The 20773-nt window shown below is 40.5% G+C and overlaps 1 protein-coding gene across 3 annotated transcripts in view; it reads right to left on the reverse strand.

Moving 5' to 3' along the window:
• The window catches only part of SORT1 (sortilin 1), a 103962-nt gene that overhangs the window by 71711 nt on the left and 11478 nt on the right, over nt 1-20773 (reverse strand). For all 3 annotated transcript variants that reach the window (XR_014157637.1, XR_014157638.1, XM_081866395.1), the window contains exons 2-6: nt 7388-7447; nt 5740-5813; nt 3042-3144; nt 1924-2088; nt 487-560 (exon numbers count right to left, since the gene is read on the reverse strand). Coding sequence is in view for 1 of the 3 variants with exons in the window: in XM_081866395.1 (XP_081722521.1) it covers nt 487-560; nt 1924-2088; nt 3042-3144; nt 5740-5813; nt 7388-7447 (476 nt within the window). In the remaining 2 variants the exon portion in view is untranslated. The remainder of the gene's footprint in view (nt 1-486; nt 561-1923; nt 2089-3041; nt 3145-5739; nt 5814-7387; nt 7448-20773) is intronic.

Raw genomic sequence — 20773 nt, forward strand, 5'->3', positions numbered from 1 at the left:
AACACTGAGAACAAAATCCCGAGAGCAAAGAAGCTAGCTAATTCAACAACTGGCAACAGAGAGCCACTTAACTGGAAAAGTCAGGGATGAAATCTGGGACCTTCTATACAGAAGGCAGGTGCTCTACTGCCAAGCTATTGGATCTACTCTCCAAACAGCCCTGGTACCCTGAAGGTGAAAATGATCCAAAGCTGGAAAATTTAACACACAGCTACCAAGTTGCCCCTTTATATAGAGCTCTTCCTGCATATGCAAAGTGTTCAAGTACTGCAAACATCAGTGTATGCAGAAGGCATTACAGCAACTTTTCCAAAATAAAGCACACAATACAAACATGACCACAAGAAGGGCTATTAGGGACCAAGAGAATTTCATCCCAAAGAGAGTTATCTTTCTGTTTTTGCAAGCAGCCAGCTCTAGTGTAATCAAGAGAACATTAAACTACTAACTCTCCCTGGGGAACATGTTTGTTTTTCAGCTGCTCACCATTTGGCCAGGCAAACATCTTTGTGTATTTCTTTCCATTTCTCACCAAAGGTCTTAGATACCCACAGGCTGCCCTGAAAACATTAAGAAAGGATTATTCATCATCTACTTAGCATTTTCAAGTCTGAGCTAAAAATATTCATTAAAAAATATTTTAGCCCAGATTTCCATTGAAAATGCTCAAGGTGGTTTACAATCCAACCAACATATTAAAAAATAAAATGCAAAATAATCAGTAAGGCAGAGAAAAGAGGCAGCAGAGAAAACATATCTAACATATCACAGAGAATAAGATTAGCAATTTGGTAGACCAATTTTTTGCCGGAAAATACATCTTTGCACAGCAGTGGAACACCATCAGAGAAGGGTCAAGATGTGACTCCCATTGAGAGAGTAACTGAAGTGTTGGTGAGCCCACAGAGAAGGCTCAGTTGTGTACAGCCAAGAACAACTCAGATGTTGGTGAGACATGGAAGAGAACCTCCATAAAAGATTTTAAGGACAGGAAAGCTCATCTGGGAGAGGACAATCTTTTAAACATCCTAGTGTCAAATCATTTAGGACTTTAAAGTTCATTATCAACACTTTGAATTGGGGCCAGAAACACAACAGAAGGCAGTAACAGTCTGGACACAGTTTCTTGACCAGCTGAGGCTTCCGTACTTCAGTTCTGCCACTGAGTCAGACTGTATCTCTTAAATAAGCTTGATTCACCTATATACAGAATCTCATAGTCCTGTTAGAAAAGAGCTTCATGCAGCCAATGCAATGAGTTTCATTTAAAATATACCCCACACTTTCATTATGTAACACAGCACTTAGGGCAAAGCAGTAAGTATAACCGTACAACTGCTGTATTGATGAAACAGAAACTATGACGCTGCCAATTATTACCACAAGGGGTCACACAAGAGCCAAGCCCTCCTGCCCATCCACTCAAATATACATTAAGAGCCTCTCCAGACTGGAGCTTTTTTGTGGGTGAATTCTGCAACATGTCACTGATGCAATAATTGTGGTGGATTGATACTGGGCCATCCATCATTCCACTTTATTAGTTGTTCTGCAATGCTTCCCCAGTATTACACCATTATTGCTGTTTGGAGCAGTACTCTTGCACTACAGTATCATAAAAGCAGGACAAAAACTAAAGCAAAACATTTGTGGTATAAAAGGTTACAAGGATTTCAACAGGACATTATGGGATAAGCTGAAAATGAAGCAGTGTACCCACTCTAGAACTTTTTCAGGTTTAAACAGTATTGAAAGTGGGATTAGGAATAACAGCACCAATACCATCGTAAGTCCAAATCATCATGAATGCATAATAAAAAGGATGTCTGGAGGAGCCCTAAATGGCTTCTTGGAGCCTAGATTCAGTGCCTAAATTACCAGTGAATAAGTGAACCAACAGCTCTATTCTTCCCAAATCCTTACCTCAATACTGAGGGCCAACAACAGATCAGAATTCTGAGGGTGATAAATTATTTGAGTTGAAGGATGGAAAGGAATATCTGTCAACTGGAAGTTCTTAGCAAAATCAGATGATCGAAATATTCTTCCTGTATGGTATGGTCTAGGTCTGTCCCCCGTCAGTATCACCTAGTCAGAAAAATAAAGATCAGTGTCCCTTCTCAACATATCTGTGCTTCTAGTTTATCACAAATAAAGAAGTCACCTGAAGCTATTTGAAACACTGCAGTTTTGAAGTTGGCAGAAACCAGAATAAAAATCCCAGCTGTGTGGGAGAACAGAATTCCTCACTAACCCTTAGTGTTTCTTGTGCTTAAGCTTCTTGTGCAAATTTGCTGTGCAAATTAGTGCAAAGCGACTGCTTCACTAGGATATGAGTGCTTAGCTGAACTCCATTAATTTTTTTAATACAATCTAAAAGGATGTAACATTTTTTCTCACATCCATCTGGAAGTCATGTGGGAATAAACCAAACCCATAAAGACCAAAGGAAACAGTGATGACCTGAATAAAACCAATAATGTTGGTGTAAACATTATTTCTGTTTCGGCAGCAAACTAACGAGTCCAGAAAAAGTAGTAGAAACCCTATAAACCACCACCAATCATTTGACTATTAGAAATATGTCTTATGCAACCTGCTTTAGGATCAAACTTTGTACAGCAAACTACAGAATGTTCTGCCAAGGAAACTGAGCTGCTCTGAGGACGAGACTTTGTGAAAATCATACAGCCATTCCTAGAACACTGTGTGATTGCGTAGGTACTGTAACAGTTTGATTTAATCTACAATCAGGTAAACTGGAAAAAGCAGGTAATGGCTTCAACATGCAACCAGGAAGCATCAAGCAGGATGCTATTTCTCAAGTTCATATAGCAAGTCAGTGGAGAGTAGGGTGGATAGGTAGGTAGGTAGAGATTTTGTGGCAGAAATCTGTATTCCATAGATATGATATGATATGATATGATATGATATGATATGATATGATATGATATGATATGATATGGACAACTAGGCTATATTGTGCAACACTGTAAACTTGTTAAGCAGCTGGAGAAATAGGAACAAAGCCCACATCCTACCTTCCCCGAATTTTCTGGTCCAATGGCCATTCCAAATTCTGTCCGAATGAAAGTGTTGTTAATGAGATCCGTAATGTCTACAAAAGTTTTCCCATAGTCTTCACTACAGTGCAAAAAAAAAAAAAAGACATTTTAAGTGTAAAAGCTCCTCAGTACAGGATAGTTTTGCAGATGCAGCCATTTGTGTCTGGAGGCCTCTTAAAACAATAGAACACACCAAAAAAATGATAGAAGGAACCAAACCATTTTATGGTCACCCTGTGGAGGTCACTTAACAGCCCTCGTAATCTTTGTTTCAATAATGTGGTGAGCCTGTGTTTGTAGGAAAGTTTCTGACACTCGCAAAGTTGTTGAGATTTTTAAAGAATTTTTCACCCAAACACCAGGACCATAGTACCATACTGTGGGCTTGCCATATTTCATAAAGTAAAAATCTAGGCACAAAAATTGTTGAGCTTCGGGAAAATCGCAAAAACAACAATGCTGATATGGGTTGCCATACCCCGGATTTTCTGCCTGGACCCTGCTTCTGCCTGCAGTGTTCCAGGTATGTCTTGGATATTCCAGATGTATGGCAACCCTACCATAGTAGCAACATCTGAACATCTGAATGTAAAAACTAATACAGGATACCTGTGAAACAGGCAGGACAGCTTCTTCAGATGATCACAGTGATCTGGCTGGTGTACAAGGCAGTTCTTAAAGTAACCTGGTACTAGGCCATTTAAGGCTATGTACACTAAAAAACAGTATCTTGTACCTAGCTGAAAAATGTACTGGTGGCTAGGACAGGGCTTTCAGCACTGTTGTAATATGCTGATGCAGAGCTGTTCTGCCCAAAAGCTGGGCTGCACTAGCTGCAATTTCCAAACCAACCTCTGGGGTAGGGCCACATGCAGTGCACTGCAATAGTGCAATCCAGAGGTTACCAAATCATGCACCACTGTGGCCAAGCTATCCCTGTCCCAGAACAGCCATACCTAGTGTACTAGCTGAAGCTGGAAAAAGGTACTCAGTCTTTAATTAGCTAGAACATTGCTGCTTATGCTGTGTATTTTAAAGTAACCTATTACTTTTCCTACTCACTTTATATTGAATGTTTTAATACAACTCCTCAAAATGGACACCTGCACTTCCTCCTTGAACTTTGGCTTGTAAACCATCTCCCCAGGGCTAACTGCCCATGCTTACAGCTCTCTGGCAACTTGTAAGAGAGTTAAACAGGAACGCGTCTGAGGTAGTGACGTAAAGCACTTCCAGCTTCAAAGCCAGGGAATCAATGGAGGTGCAAGGGTGATCATTTATTAAAGGGAAGCCCCTCAGCAGAGAAAGTTGCTTGTTTATCGACAGCCAGTTACTAAAAATCCACAAAAGAGCATTCAGTCTAAAGGGAGGAAACACTAGTGAAAGTAACCATGTGCTGGGGAACACCCAAGAGGGCAGGATGGACTTCGCCTGGCATCCACAAGAAAACAAAGGCAGGGCCAGGTAAATATTCCAAGGGAGGGACTTGTTCATTGTGAAGCTCCTTGCTCTATATAGTAGCCGTAATGTACAAACTAACCCTACGAGTTCCACATGTAACCAGCCAAGACTCCCATAAGAAGTCTTGGCCTCTTGCAAGACTAACTCTACCCAGCCATGCTATCCCTACACTTTCAGAAGCCTCGAGTTAGAGAACTGCACATGGCAAAGAGTGCCTAAACTTTTTGTAAACTAATAACAAAGGCTAGAGTCTTTCCCAGTTCTCTTTCTCAGCATTTTAAATTTGTCACACTTTGCATATGTGAGCCACTTTTAAGCAGGGTCACTTGTAAGCCTATTCCAGCTGTCAAAATGGGCAGCAAAATTTGGTGAGTGCCTGAACTTCTCAGCTGCCCTTTACCTTTCCCAATGCGCCTGGGAAAAAGGGTGCCACCACTGCACACCACTCTTAGCAGATGCTACTCCTAGCCAAAGGGAATTGCTCCTAAGACTTGCTGTCTGTGGTGCAACTGATTTTCTCCAGCCGCTAAAAAAGAGAAGCTCAGCCGCACCAAAGAAACAAGGAAGGAAAGATCTGTCTGGCTTCTGTCTGGCAAGGAACCACACCTAAAGAAAGTGCAGTTTGGACTGTGGTTCACACAAGCTCTATCCCAGCAGGAAGCATGGGGAAAGATAAGAGAGGTGAGCTTTTCAAACCCTCTCAAGCTTCTTGACACCAGTAGCAGCAGTCAGTAAGGAGCTTACTCCTGTAGGATTTCCAACAGGCAGGCAGAAGGGGGATGGCTTACTTACAGTCCCTTAAGGCAAGCTAGATAATAAAGTAGCATATCCATTGTTTAAAAGGCAGAGGTAACTGCCTCTGACAAAGAATACACCACTTAGTATATGACTTATTATTAAACCAGCAAATCCCTCAATGATTGCTGCTGGGCTTTTGGTCAGCTTGTGCCTCTTTACATGTCAGAAAGTTTGACTCTCCCAAGACAGGGTAGACCTCAGGATGCAACACTGCCCACTTATTCAACCTGCTATTCATCACTGGCTTTGTAAAGAGGGTGACCTATCACTAGTTTAGAAGCTCTGTCCCTAACCACTGTACATAGGCAATGTGAGGCTGCTCACAAATCCTCATATATAAGAATCGGCAGCAAGCTCTTGGCTTCATTACAATGTGCATTTCAGTTCATAGACATTCACAACACAATGCTCTCACCTTCTGTAGAGCTTAGACTGTCCAAAACTCATGATTACCAGAGGTATCTGAAATGTGGTCAATACAAGAATAACCTGGAAAGAGAGAAACCTGTTAGCAACAATAGTCTGAGAACAACCGCCAGCACGCACACTGTCTAAAAGCCAGGTAACCATCACATCCCAATAAGGACAAATTCACATATTTGGGGGTACACAGCTGAGCTAACACAAGTTTATGATTTTAACTGGGTTTATTTTGGCATGTTGGGTTGCTGTCATGCATATTTCATCACAAGTACAAATCACAACACATTTTTAAAAAATGTTTCAGAAACATTATAAACTTGTGTGGAAGGATTTATAAAGGTCAGCTGAATACACCAACATTCACTAGAATTCATTTTGCATTTTTTTTTAATGTTATGTGTTATCTTTGCAACTTCTTTTATTCTGTTTGATGACATTTTAGAAAAGCTACTTCTTAACAAAATCACCCGTGCTTTGACATCCTAGCTTGAAGTGTCAAGGTGTTTTTTCCCTAAGAGAGAAAAACTCGCTTAATCCCTGGTATACATAATTGGCCTGACACAGGTTTCTTAGTTAATAGCTAATCTCTCAGAACAATATAAAATAGCTAATCTCTACAGAACAATATAAAATAAAAGATGTTACTTTAGCCCAAAATTGTACCATAATCCCTTTGTATATAAGCAGCCTAGTAAACCTGGTAAGTTAGGGCACATTATATTGCATTTTGGAATTATCACACATTGTCATAAAATTGGATTCCGAATCCAATTTTATCTTGCTCTTATCGTGTTTCTCTAAGGCTGCCATCCTAACCCCATTTACCTGGAATTAAGCCCCAATGAATTCAATAGGAAATACTTCTGAGTAGCCATGACTGGCATTGCACTGTTAGCCATTAGGCAAGAAGCAGAAACAGCTAAACTCTAACCAGAAGAGGAAGTTTGCTGATAAATAGTTTACTTTAAAAAAAAAAAATGGAGGCAGGGGTGAGTTTTAAGAGATGGACAGCTGGACCACTCTGGCAGTTCAGCTGAGATATTAGTTCTATTAGGCTTCCTTCTCCCTCAACTGACACCTGGTATCAGCCATGCAACAGGATGCAGCAGAGGGAGAAATGGGAAGCAGAAACCAACAATATCTATATAGTGCGATTCTTCAGTGTGCCTGGAACATTGGTTATTGCTTACACTTTCAAAGAGAGATGCATTTCTCTGTGCCGGATGTGAAGAAAGAGGTGGTGAGTACTTCCTCCTCCTCCTCAGGAAGACTTCAGTATTGAAGCAATTCTCACCTCAAGTCTGGATGGGCAGTTAGACACTTCTTACCAAATCCAGAGTGAGTCACCCAATATACACAACACCTACACTGTGTCCCTTCTTCCTTGGCCATGAGTAGGAAGGTAATAACTAAAAGAAGAACCCAAATGGCTTGCAACACCTACATCTGAAGAGGATCATTATTCATGACCCATCAAACAGGAACGACCCTACTTTTCCATGTGGCAAGATTAAAGTAAAACTCCCATTATTGAGAGTACTGAGTCATGCACTTGGAGGAATTATTATTTCACGTGTTGTGCTTTTGTTCCTTTGGAAATTAATATTTAAAAATCCATTCAACCTATCTGTATTACTTACCCCAGTGCTGTCACCAATCCAGGATAGAGTCACTGAGCCACTGAGATCATTGAAGACACGCTGTAAAAGCAATTAGAAATATAATTCAGTCTTGTAGTCTTCCATCCAGTGCCAGAAAGGAAACAGTCTCTCTCAATTTCCCCTTCACTCTAATCATGGTAGCAAGCAGTTCCTGGGCACAAATTTAGGATCTTTATAATCACATTGCCTCATATGTGCCTTATGTGAAAAATAATAGCTTACAGAGCTTCGGGGAACACAACCCAGCATACAACCCAGAAGCTGATCCAACAGCATCTCTGTACTACTATGGTTTAGTTACAGATAGGTAGCCGTGTTGGTCTGCCATAGTCAAAACAAAACAAATTCCTTCCAGTAGCAGTAGTAGTTGGTCTTTAAGGTGCTACTGGAAGGAATTTGTTTTGTTTTTACTATGGTTTAGATTTAATTTCCTATGCAAGGGTTTGAGTGGATGAAATTCTCATAAGGAAATGACCCAAAATAAGCTCTCCTAGATATGTCTTGCTGGCATTTAATATATTGCCATATGGATCTTCAGTCCTTTTACTCAGGATATCACTGGATTTTTGCTGACTCCATAGAACTGGGGAAGAGAGTTCATGCAGGGACTCTTCCCACAATCCTGTTCATAATAAAATCCCTCAAGCTGACATGTCAAGCATTAAGGAAGAGGTGCAGAATATAGTACTGTATATAGTTTTGGTCTCTGTAACCCATGAAGGTGTAGCTATCAGTGTAGGAGAGAAACTGGAAGCAGCACTAGCCTCATGGTTTTGTAGAGACTTCCTCAAACCAGTCCATGTAATTCTTGGAAATCCCTGAGTATGTTACCACCAGGAGCTTTTGATCACTTTGGTTACTCTTCTATTACAGTGGTACCTCGGGTTAAGTACTTAATTCATTCCGGAGGTCCATTCTTAACCTGAAGCACCACTTTAGCTAATGGGGCCTCCTGCTGCCGCCGTGCTACCGGAGCACGATTTCTGTTCTCATCCTGAAGCAAAGTTCTTAACCCGAGGTACTATTTCTGGATTAGCGGAGTCTGTAACCTGAAGCGTATGTAACCCGAGTTACCACTGTAGTAGTAGTATTATTATTATTATTATTATTATTATTATTTTATTTATTAAATTTCTGTACTGCCCTTCATCCAAAGATCACATGGTGGTTTACATATATAAAACACATAATGGCTCATTGTCCTACTCAAGGTGCCTAGCATGATTATTTATTCTATGCTATCTGTATGCCACTGCTAGACCAGAAGACTGAGTTCAGAGTCACACCACACCAAAGAGTCTTGACAGCTCCTGGACAAGACCCTGGGGCCATTTAAAAGCTTGAACACCCTTCTTCCATCTCATAGTTCTGTTGGACACCTAGAGCCTCCAGCAAATCATAAATATCCATGCGGTGGAAGGGCATTAATTAGGCATAAGTTACCCTAAAATAGAAAGTCATTTCTTTTCACACATATATTATTCTTTGACTTTGCAAAATTTTGATTTTGCTTAAATGTAGGTGAATGACACATTTAAATTAAGGCTTCCTTCACAGCAATTAAAAAATTACTCCAGTTTAAAATAACAACAACAATGGAGAATAGATGAAAGATTCAACAGAACTTACTAATGAAGCACCTTTGACACATGTACAAAAGCAAATAGCATTATTCTGTCATGATGTAGCCAAGGCTCAAGCACCATGGTATGCCAAGTTCAGATTCTTTCCTCCATGGTTTGTTTGCTTTTAAAACTAAAGGAGCCTGCCAGTCTGAGCACATGAAAGGTGTGCTGCTTAACACTTGTCCTTTTTTAGTTTGAAATCACCTCTCCCAAACTACTTTTTTCAGGCAGAGGACAAAAAGGGAAATAGTCCCCATAGTTTCCCTTCCCCACTCCTCTGGGGGGGAAAGCAGCTTGGAGTGGGCAATTTTGAACTGAACAGTAGTTAGGCATCTCACTTTTCTACTCAGATACAGCCTTATATATGTATATATAAAATGCCACTAGACACAGATGAACGAAATCACAGAACTGCGTTTACATTTTAAAAACTGCTTTTTAATTGTGCTTTTTAATTTAAAAAATAAAATAAAACTATTTTTATGTGTTGGTGGATTATTTGGTTGTTTCTGTTTATATTTTGATTGTGTATTTTGTGTTTTTATATTGTAATTTTATTTTGTGAACCACCCTGAGACCTGCAGGTATAAAGCAGTATATAAATTTAATTAATAATAATAATGTAACATGTACTTCAAGCCCAAGTTCCTATACCATTGAAACCTGTACCAACACCTGCTTAATAGGGTCTCAATCAGAATTAATCTTGCACTGTAAGGTTATTACAATAGCACAGGAGAAGTTTATGGTTGCAAAGAGATACACCAACCACAATGTGTGTCAAATGTTAACACAGAAAGCAATACAGTGCAAAATAGATCTTCATAAATGGCCTCACCTTAGAATTTTAAAGGCCACCTCAAATTAAGCTCAAAGTTTCCTGCAGTACTGTGAATGCCACAGTGCTTTGTTCACAGCTCAGCAAGCACCTGGGACCCAAAATGTTGAGGGTCTTTCCATTTCCAGTGATCCAACCTTTTTGCCTCATGTCATCCAATTTTCTTAATATTTTGTACACTTGTTGAATGATCAAAACTACCGTAAGTTTAAATCTAAAATTTTAAATTTTTATCTCATACTGTTTTTTTATTTATGAGGGTTTGAAATTTCAAAAATGTGACAAAAAGCTTAACAGCTCAGCCCACGACTGAGAGGTGTCAAAACTAAAAACACTAATTTCTTCAGAACTTCATGAACTTTAATACAATATGTCACATGATGGACTTACTCTAAATTTTAATTTTAAGTTACAAAATTTAATTTTTCAAAGGATTAAATATGAATATGATTACAATTTTTCAATAATTTGTATTGATTATTTAATATTTCTAAGAGCTACCTGCACAATTTCATCTTGGGATATCAATGGGATCACATTAAAAAAATATTTTGTACATACATGTCTGCCTTATTGGGTTCTATTTAAGATGAATGGGTCTTCTTGGAGTAAAATATAACAGAATATCACTATAATATCAGCTGCTTCAGGCATTTCTTTAGACAGTTATTCAGTTAAAAGGTGTCTGAAAAGCTAGCCAGGCTGCAGACACTGCTGTAAACTAGAAAATAGAAGGCTGGCCAACCAAGCCCTGCCTTACCAACTGCATCACTAGGAGTATATACTAGAGCTAACCTTAAAAATCTTCCAATATCAGTGCAGATCTGTGAAAGCAGCCAAAAACGTATCATGAAAAAATATGTGTGCTAGAAATGCTGCTTTTCCAGGTCACATTGATTAGAAAGCAAACAAGATGAGCTATTGTGTTCAAGAATCCAGTTGCAATTGTTGATTCTCAGGGGAAAAGAGAAAGGACAATAACTACTGCAGACCACAGTGTGTTTTCAAAAATGCTTTCCCTAGGGTCACATCCTCAAGTTTTACACAAATAAAACTGGGAGTCAAGTAATAGCTTGCGTTGCAACCTGTTAAATATTGAGATATCTGAAATATTCTGAACTTCAGGGACCGCATTAGTTTTGAATTTAATAGCAGCTGCTAAGTTATCCATCACTATGAACTGGAAAGATCCTAATCCTTCAGTATTGAGAGAATTCTGTTTAAAGCCTTGGAACAGTGGCAATGGATAAACTGGTGGAATATATTGTCTGTGTGATAGCAAGCAACACTGAGACTTTTCAAAAAAAAAAACCTGCACCATTACTTTCACGAGCAATTATTTTAATATAAGAATTGGCATCTACAAGGCTTGTGCTGTTTATTCTTTTCTGTACCAAATCAAAGGTCAGTAGGAAGATACTAGAATATTTTCTAAATGGTATTTTACAACTTAGATATTAATATGCATGTTGGAGAAGTACAACATGATGCAGTACCTCAGCTCATAGAGTTGTTGCGGTGTTTTATTTCAAAGAGAAGTGACAAGTGAGTATGAGGTTTAACCAAACACTTTCCCTTTATGACAAGGACAAAGGAACAACTTCACTTAGATGCATGTCCCTGGAGATCCAATATTAACCCCCATTTTTCTGCAGACAAACTGGGATGCTGGAGAGATAATGATCATTTTCAACCATAATGGAAAGCCATAGAATAAACAAACAAGCCTTGAATTTCTCTTGTGGTTTGTGTGGAAACAAACCAACATTCCTGATTCACATGTAGCACTAAGCCGATCACATGATCCACATGCAACACAGTTTCTTTCTTTCTGGGTTGGTAAAGAAAGGAGGAGGGAAGAGAGTGTGTGACTTAAGCAACGTATACTAGCACGTTGCTCATTCATAGTAAGTCCTAGTTTGTTTCAGACTATGGCTTATCGCAATATGCAAGTATCAGTTTACTAATTTAACAAAGCATATTTTTTCTACTTTGGTCACACAATAGCAATGTTATTTGCTATTTTTGAATTTTGGGTCCAAAAATATATTATATTTATTTGTGGTGGAAACCAACTATGTCAAATTCAGAGTAGACCCATTAAAATCAATGGACCTAAGTTAGCCGTTTGTAATGATTTCAATGGATCTACTATGAGCATGACTTAAAGTTAGGTTCAACCCTTAATTTCTTTCCTACCCTTTTTCCCAAAGGAGATTTGCAGCTTATTCTCTCTCTGAAGGAAAGAAACCTTTGGAAACAACCCGTAATTCCAAACCACTTATTTCCAAATTATTTCAACCAGCATCTCTTTCAGAATGTTGTTTGCAACATTAGTCCTATTTCTGGCCTGATGGTGGAGGAGCAGAGAAAACAATTCCTCCCTTGTTTTTCACCAAGTCTTCATATCTCTAGGTCGGACAGCAATTCAGCCATCACTTTCTCCACACAGTGAGGTAGAAGAGGCACAAACAAGTTTCAGCAAGGCTGGAAACTTCCCAAAACAAAGCATGTGAATCAGAGTCAGCTTGTATGGCCAAGGCCAGATATGTGCCAGACTTCCTTGCCGATTACTGAAATTATTTTACTTTCAAGGTACAGAGCAAGGTTACCAAAAACTGCATCCTGTAATATGCTACACACAAACAGCAATAAAAGAAAGAGGTAAGCAAAGAAACTGTATCAGCTATGAAAGCAGAACCGACTGAGAAACTGATCATTAGATGCTAGGGGGTTAAATTACCCTTCTTAGCTATGGAAACATGGCTGTAATTAGTAGCTAGTCTGAAGAAGGGAGAGGTTGCTAAGAACTATTTGTGTACAAACTGCTCCTTCAATAAAGACACAGAAGGGGCAATGTCAATGCTCTTTAATGATTTGAAACCATATCTGGTTCAGAGATATGTTTAGCGATGCTGAGAAGTGTCAAACTACTGACCGAGTTAAAATTAAGAATCAGCAGCACAGGCAAACTAGGAAAGCGCTTTCGGTGAAAGAAATGGAACAAGAAAGAAGCATAAAGATAAAATGGATGTTTATTAATTGCACAATAAATTAGACACGTTCATAAGCAGCATTTGCAGTGTGTGTCTCCTTTGATGTCAGAAACAATACCAATGTTACTCAACAATATTTTCACACTCAATGTCTACCACCAGTTTACAGTCCAAATAATCTGGGATCTTAGCCTTTGCTATAATGGCTAGTTGCCTTCAGACAAACTGAGAATTGCTTGTCTATCAAAACATTCAAGTTAAACACTTGGAATGTAATACTTCAATTTAAAAGGGCTGTTTCTTTTCCTCCCATATTTTTACTAATCTACCCTTCATAAATTTAAAAATTAAACATGTCAGTACAAGAAAACTGAGTTCTTGTATCAGTTACTCAAAATATTTCTGCACTACGCTTCAATCAAAAATTTCCAATAATAAATTAGGATGCTAATCTATTACTTATAGGTAACAATGGTCATTTCCATATGACCTGTTTATTGAAAATTTATCCTGATTTGCTTGCACAAAACTTGCACAGAGAGGTTATATAGCAGGCATAGGCAAACGCCGGCCTTCCAGATGTTTAGGACTACAATTCCCATCATCCCTGACCACTGGTCCTGTTAGCTAGGGATGGTGGGAATTGTAGTCCCAAACATCTGGAGGGCTGGAGTTTGCCTATACCTGTTATATAGTGTCTGCACCTTATTGGATATTCTGATTTGTTTGTGTGGAGGCTATATGGAATTCAGTATATGATGAGACTTCACCCTGATTTGTTTGTGCGGTGGTAATATGACTTCTCATTAATTGATCATTATCCTTTTTCTGTCACTCTCCTTATCACAAAAAGTTCAGTTTTCTTTAAAGTGGGTTTGTTGTGTTAATGCACTTTAGTCTACTTTAACTGAGCAAATCTGGTATGTGACTGAATCACCCATAAAATACAGTCTGGAGGCGACCAGTGGCAAATTATCCCCACAAATCTGGAAAAACAAGCTCCTGCCAGACGTAATTATAGAGGGGCAACAGTGGATCAATCACATCTCAGAGGACTCGCTGACTTTCCTAACAGATATTATCTGACCCTACAGGTATGTTATCAGGAGTGTTGTGCCATGAACAATTTCATGTTGTGAGCCGCCCTGAGATCTAAAGATATAGGGCGGTATACAAATTTAATTAATTAATTAAATGGAAGGCAGATGGTTCTGTCAGTCCTGTTGGCAACATTCAAAAACAAATCAGGGAAGTTTCTGACCTAAGTTTGATACGCAAGAAATCAACTGGGCAGTTAAGGACATGTGAGGTCTCCCCAATTATATTTTCAAGAGCTGTCAAATCCATATGTTCCCAAACAAGATGGATGTCAGCTGAGAGCACAGCACCTTTATTTATTTTTTACAATTTGTATCCCAAAGAACTTTCAGTTTAGTGGTATTGGCAATTCCAGACACTTAAGTGATCCAGGAGTCTCCAGTTCTAGTAACCGATTCGGCAGGCTTCTGACCATGTTTTTCCGAAAGCCAGCAAATGGAAAAATACATTAAGCACAATTTACATCTCACTGTCTGCCTCAAAGGCTATTTTCAATCAAGACTTGGAGAATATCCACGGTATAGATTGTGCTGTTGCCTCACCACACTCATGAAAACACTCCACATAGAGGCAAAGTCATGTAAAGCACTTAGGGACCTAGTAAGATGGGTCTGTTAATGAAACTTGGGAAACAATTAAGCATAATAAAATTAACTTTAAGCACTAAAGCTAGTGAAAGGTTTACAGATGTTATACTGCTGGAACTTGGTAACTCTATGTTAAAGAAAGAATTAGAAATCCCACAGAAGAGAATAGGTTGCATTTATTAATGATATAGGAAAGTAGTTATTCTATTTATTATCAAGCCCACATATTTTTTATTACTTAATATATTTAATTTGGATTAGAAGATGTCTTTAACGAACCCCTATAAAGCATATATATAATAGAATATATTGTTAATAATTTATTATTAATCATACTGAATGTTATTTTTAACTATTTGTTTTTCAGTTACTGATAAATAACAATGTGGAGTACATTGATGTGCAAAAATGCACCAAAATTTTTATTAAAAGGTTAAAAGACATTCCACATAGGAACTAATTTTCCCTCAAAGATGGTTCCTAACAATACTGGCAGTTTTAATACTTTGTCCAGTCCACCACCAACTAGCTTCCAACATATTACTTTGCTGTCAAGGTAAATAATCACTACCACTTTGAGAGTAATCAGCTCTCCATCACACAACCAAGAGACAGGCAAGGAGAGACTATGGAAATATGCATTTCTGTGGGTGTACAGTAAGAAGAAAGGACATAGTAAACATCCCAATATTCAAATACTGAAAACGATCTCTATAATAAAGTGTCTTCCATTGTATGTATCCTATTATTGTAATTGAATGATGTGTGATCATGGACGTAGCCAAGGGGGGCAAAAATTATAGAAAAGCATTGAAAGTACTCAATAAACTGAGGTTCCAATACCCTCCAAACCAAAGCCTGCCCCTAAAACTTTAGGGGGCAATCTCCTAACAAAAGCTCAACAACGTTGGCTGCTCCACTGAAGAAGCCAAGAAGCACAAACAAACAGTGAGGGCAACTACACTGTCTGGTTTTCCAATGAAGTTCTATCAACATATTTTCTTGGAGGAATATAAACAAAAGAGTGATTAGATCAGGGGAACTATGCTGGATGCCATCACTTGAAAATGAGGTATTGAAACAACCCCATGTTATCTATTGGGAAGGTTTCTGGTTGGTCCTTGGCTGGGGGCAATCGCAGCTCAGCACTCAGGGTGACCAACTTCCCAATGTGCATCTTCTGATTGAGTTCAAACAGTCCCCCAGACATCTGTGTAGTTTCTGATCATGCTTGCTCCTCCTCCATAACTGTGGGCAAAGTATGTTCTATGGATAGAGGTGTGGATGGATTATCTATAGTATCGTACATGTTGATTCGGCGTATAGTTGGATCCAGTCCCTTGGTCTGCAAACACCTTTCTTGGTTGGGTGAGTCTCTTACCGGGGATTACTCCTGTAGAAAGGCCAGTATCTCCTCTTTCCCAGACCTATCATTGTTCATATTCCTGTTGCCCACATTAGCAGGTTCATTGGGGTTTCTCCTAGGCTTGTTCAGGTCACGCATCAAATCTTGAATACTGCTTGTTATTTCTTTAGTTTCCTCTACTATGGAGTTAATTGGGGTTGTGTTTATCATTGCTCTTTGCTCAACATTCCTAAGGAGTGGAGATGTCTTTAAAGTAGGGGAGGTAATGCTGTACTGTATTATTTATGCAAATTGATTTTCTCTGGAGTTAAAGATCTGACCGGGACAAACCTTATTATGTTGAGCTCGTATTTTGCACAATTTGTATACGGTGTCTGTTTGATAATGTGTGGTTTGCTATGCCTAATAAAGGATAACTATTTATTAACAACCCCATGTTTGCACCTAATAGTCACATATCCAGGATCTGAATCTTTATCAGCAATGGAGCATGCTAAACCTCTGCATCTAGTAGGAGAGTTTTCTGCAGGCCTTGGGGGTCTCCTGCTTGTGGGTTTCCTCACAGGTATCTGGTTGGCCATGATCTTGTCTAATCCTTATCTAAAAGCTATTAATGACTTGCTCAGTGCTAATTTGCCCAGGTTGTGGACGTGTGGGGGAAATGGTCATATTACGAAGTTTAACATTTTTAAGTTTAAAAAAAGACAGAACTAGAACATCTCAAATTAAATTGAATTTAAGTAAAACTTTGCTTTGTTGCTCTTATGCTAATTCTGCCTGCTACTTCTCAATAATAAACCACCCTGAGACCTCCAGGTATCGGGCAGTATATAAACTCAATAAATAACAACAGCAACTACGAATACAGTGGGGAAATTGTTTTAACTCCATTGCATAAAGCCAATACTCTCATCTGGTTTTATAATATTATTGCCCCTCCTTAGCAACACTAATTTATGAGGTTATATACTCTGGGAATTAAGCTGTATTTTAATCACATCACCCACTGTGGTACTTACAAGAACAGATAGTGTGCTGAACAGTCGAGTGTCAGCAGTAATGCTACTGTGCTCCATAATTATGAAAGATTCATTTCTCTCCCACTGTAGGCAGGACTAATGTCTCAGTTCCTCACATTTCCACATGAAGATCAATGATCAAGTGGTAATTCACAAGCGAAAACAACGGAACCAAAAATTAGAACAGAAGTCTTGCATTATTAACAAGTTTGAATACTAATTCAAATCAGATACTGCACTAAAAGGTACATTATAGGTGCTGAGAGACATAAATACTGCATCCAGATCACTGCAACCACAGTGAAGGATTACCTATACAAGAGAGCCCAGCAAGTTTATATGTAAACCATTTTGAGGTTTACATTCAAACAGTATATAAATGTTGTGAAATATGTCCAAAATAAAAAAGTAATATCTTTAGAAGAGTAGCTACAGAATGAAAGATCTACAACAAAACAAACATTTAAAGAATATTGTTGTCTTGGATTCTTTACACATACTGCTGATAACTCAGTTAACATTCAGTGAGAAAGGAAAATCACAACTTAGCACTTTATTTTGCCAATCACCACAACATTCACAAAGCAGGGCCATTAGCAGGTCAGCTTCACAATATTTCAGGGACACTAGAGCATATTGTAAAATCATGGAGCCTGTTTTAGACCCAGCAAAGATAATACTCGTCTAGCAAGGACTAGTGGAGGAATTCCTCTTCAGCTCTACTGAAACGAAGTACCCTATACTGCTTGCATGCAGCGGGGAGAGATTAGGGTTGCTGGAGTTGCGGTAGATGCTAATGCAAAGTGATGGAGTAAATGGTGCCTATAACATCACTACAAACCAGCTTCTAATATATTTATCTACTCAGAACATTTTTATTATCCGGTCAGTTATTTAAACTGTTTTACTTTTATTCCTTTTTCCTTCTCTAGATGTGTCCACGTTCCCCAATGCTCATACCCAGAACTCCTACAATTAAATTTTCAGCCCTGCAACCTCCCAACAGTTAGTCCCACTCCCATCCATAACATGGAGGAAGGCAAGAACATTGTTCGGTAATACAGATAGCACTAGTAAAGTGCTAAAAGCACTAGTAAAGTTCCTATTCCTATAGGAAAGAACCTTCATCTAAAAGGCCAATAGTGTTAGAATAGATCAGCAAGATATCCTTGACCAGATTCTTTCGCCCAAAGCCTTCATAGCAAATGTTTGCCAGCATCACTCCCAATGCCTCAAATGAGGTGAGAGTAACTTTGAAGGTCATGTGATCAATGTGGAAAGTAGTCCCCAGTTAAAAGTGGACACGTAATGGCATAGTTCATAATCCATAGTATACTATACACTATTGCTCCAAAAATTTTCTATGGTACTGAAGGACAACAGAGATCACAGTACAAATAATGAGAATGTTTCCTGACAATAGGATCCCAGGGACAACCAGGGGTCAAAGTGGCAGCAATCTGTACTAGAAGCAAGACCAGGAAGCATGTGAGGACTTCCTCAGTCGGGGGAAGGACAAAAACCCTGTGGGAACAGCTATGCTGCAGAGAGTAGTAATCACAGAACCAGGAATGATGGTGGAACTGTCAAAGTGAGTGAATCCTCCATTCAGGAAGGGTTTGATCCTGAACTTCACCCTCAGTGGAGACATGTACTGGAGCTTCTTTAAGATCTGAGATAGTAATAGCCTGAACACAGCAGAAGACTGAGTAGAAACCATCTCTAGAGCAGTGTTTCCCAACCGGTGTTCCGCGGCACACTAGTGTGCCGCGAGATGTTGCCTGGTGTGCCGCGAGCGAGTCCAAAAAAGGTTGGGAAACACTGGTTTCTCTTTCAAAAAGGAAACGTGGGTTAAAGCGGCGACACCGCCTCCCACTCACTTTCCTGCTCTGGCTTCCCTAACAGTTTTCCGAGTTGCGTCACTGGATCCAGCCCCCTTTTCCACATGTGACACGGGGCTGGAGGGAGGGAAAGAGGGCTTTACGTCGCGCACAAAGGCAGCCTCCTAGAAGCGCTCTGGGCCGGCGCCGTTTCACCGAAGGCGCCGGAGGACCCCCACCCTCAGCTCCTTCAGAAAGGAAGCCCCGCCCCTCGGCTCCCTACGCCGCCAGGCAGCTCAGCTGACTGACGAGGACGTTCTGCGGCGGCGGCCGCCGCACAACCACCACAGGTGCTGGCAGCGTCCGCAGCGCAATAAGTAACAGCGCCTGGTGCTGCCAACTCTTTCTCTCTCTCTCCGGCCCCCCCCCAAGCTCTCGCGCGCCCCGCGTCAACATCGTCGCGCGCAGCTTCCCGAGCTTGAGGCCAGCCGCTGCACGCACGCGCCGGCTCGTAATCGGCTCCGGTTGTTGCCTTTCTCCGCCGAGGTCGGTGGACCCCGAGCCTAGGCTTCCTTCCCGCACCCCGCTTTCCGAAGACCGCACACCAGTTGGGCCAGTACATATTCCCCTCCCGTGACTGGAGCGGAATAGCCCTTTCTCTTCTTCCCCAACCCTTGTCGTTGGAGGAGTCCCTCAGTCCCTCGCTTTGCTGCCTCCTCCCCCCCCCACCCCCAAAGCTTGGAGGTTCCCCGGCAAGGGGGAGGGAAAAAAATTGAAAGTTACACTTTCGTGCGTCCCTCCCGGCGTGACGCTGCGCGCTGACGTCACGGGGCTGTAATGGTGGTGTGCCTCGAGATTTTTTTCATCAAACAAGTGTGCCTTTGCCCAAAAAAGGTTGGGAAACACTGCTCTAGAGATGCTGGTTCTGAGATAATCCCCTACTTCCCTTGCCCTTCTTCTTCTTTTATTTTTCAGTCATGCTTTCAGTGACAAATATGACAACTTATCATTGGCCATTCATTCCAATGTACTTGTGTCAATGTACTTGTCCAGCAATGGGGAAAGTTCCTCCAAGGTGAATTCCTAGGCCGATATCTTTACCAAGGTATGCACTTGGACTTCCACACCTAATGAGTCAAGTCAAAGCATCGGAGCAACTGTCTCCACAACAAGGTTTGGGAGAAATGTTGATACCAAACCAGTCAGCACTAAGTAAGACCAGAGGCACACTTGTTGTAGAGGGTATGCCAACTGCCACACTGGACAGTGTCTTAATTTCACTAGAGGAAACCACCACAGCACTTGCAACAGTCCACCAAGGCAGATTCAGCTGTCAGTAAAGGTAAAGGTACCCCCTGACCATTAGGTCCAGTCGCAGACAACTCTGGGGTTGCGGCGCTCATCTCGCTTTATTGGCCAAGGGAGCCAGCATACAGCTTCCAGGTCATGTGGCCAGCACGACTAAGCCACTTCTGGCGAACCAGAGCAGCGCACGGAAATGCCGTTTACCTTCCCGCTGGAGCAGTACCTATTTATCTACTTGCACTTTGACGTGCTTTCGAACTGCTAGGTTGGCAGGAGCAGGAACCGAGCAATGGGAGCTCACCCCGTCATGGAGATTCGAACCGCCAACCTTCTGATCAGCAAGCCCTAGGCTCTATGGTTTAACCCACAGCACCACCCGCTGTCAGTGGCAAGAGTGAAAGGATTGAGATGCAGCATAGTTATGTCACAGTGGAGCCCTGATAACTTGAGCCTCAGAATTCATCACAAGAATCGGCTACCAGAAGGTCATAGAAAGCCAAGACGGACCTGTCTGTGTGTCTGCCTTGTGAACTTTTGACAAAGAGGGAAGGTGTCACAATGTGCCACTCATTACTGCAAAGGTGGCAGCAGTAGTGTCCAAATGAAGGAGCTACTGCTACAAATAGAGCATTCTATCAATAAAATATTCATTGAGAGAGAGATCACTGTATCATAAGACTCCTGTCAACACTAACGGAAACGCGAACAAGC

Source organism: Podarcis erhardii (genome assembly GCF_964252035.2).
Source record: "Podarcis erhardii genome assembly, chromosome: 6".
NCBI lineage: Eukaryota > Metazoa > Chordata > Lepidosauria > Squamata > Lacertidae > Podarcis > Podarcis erhardii.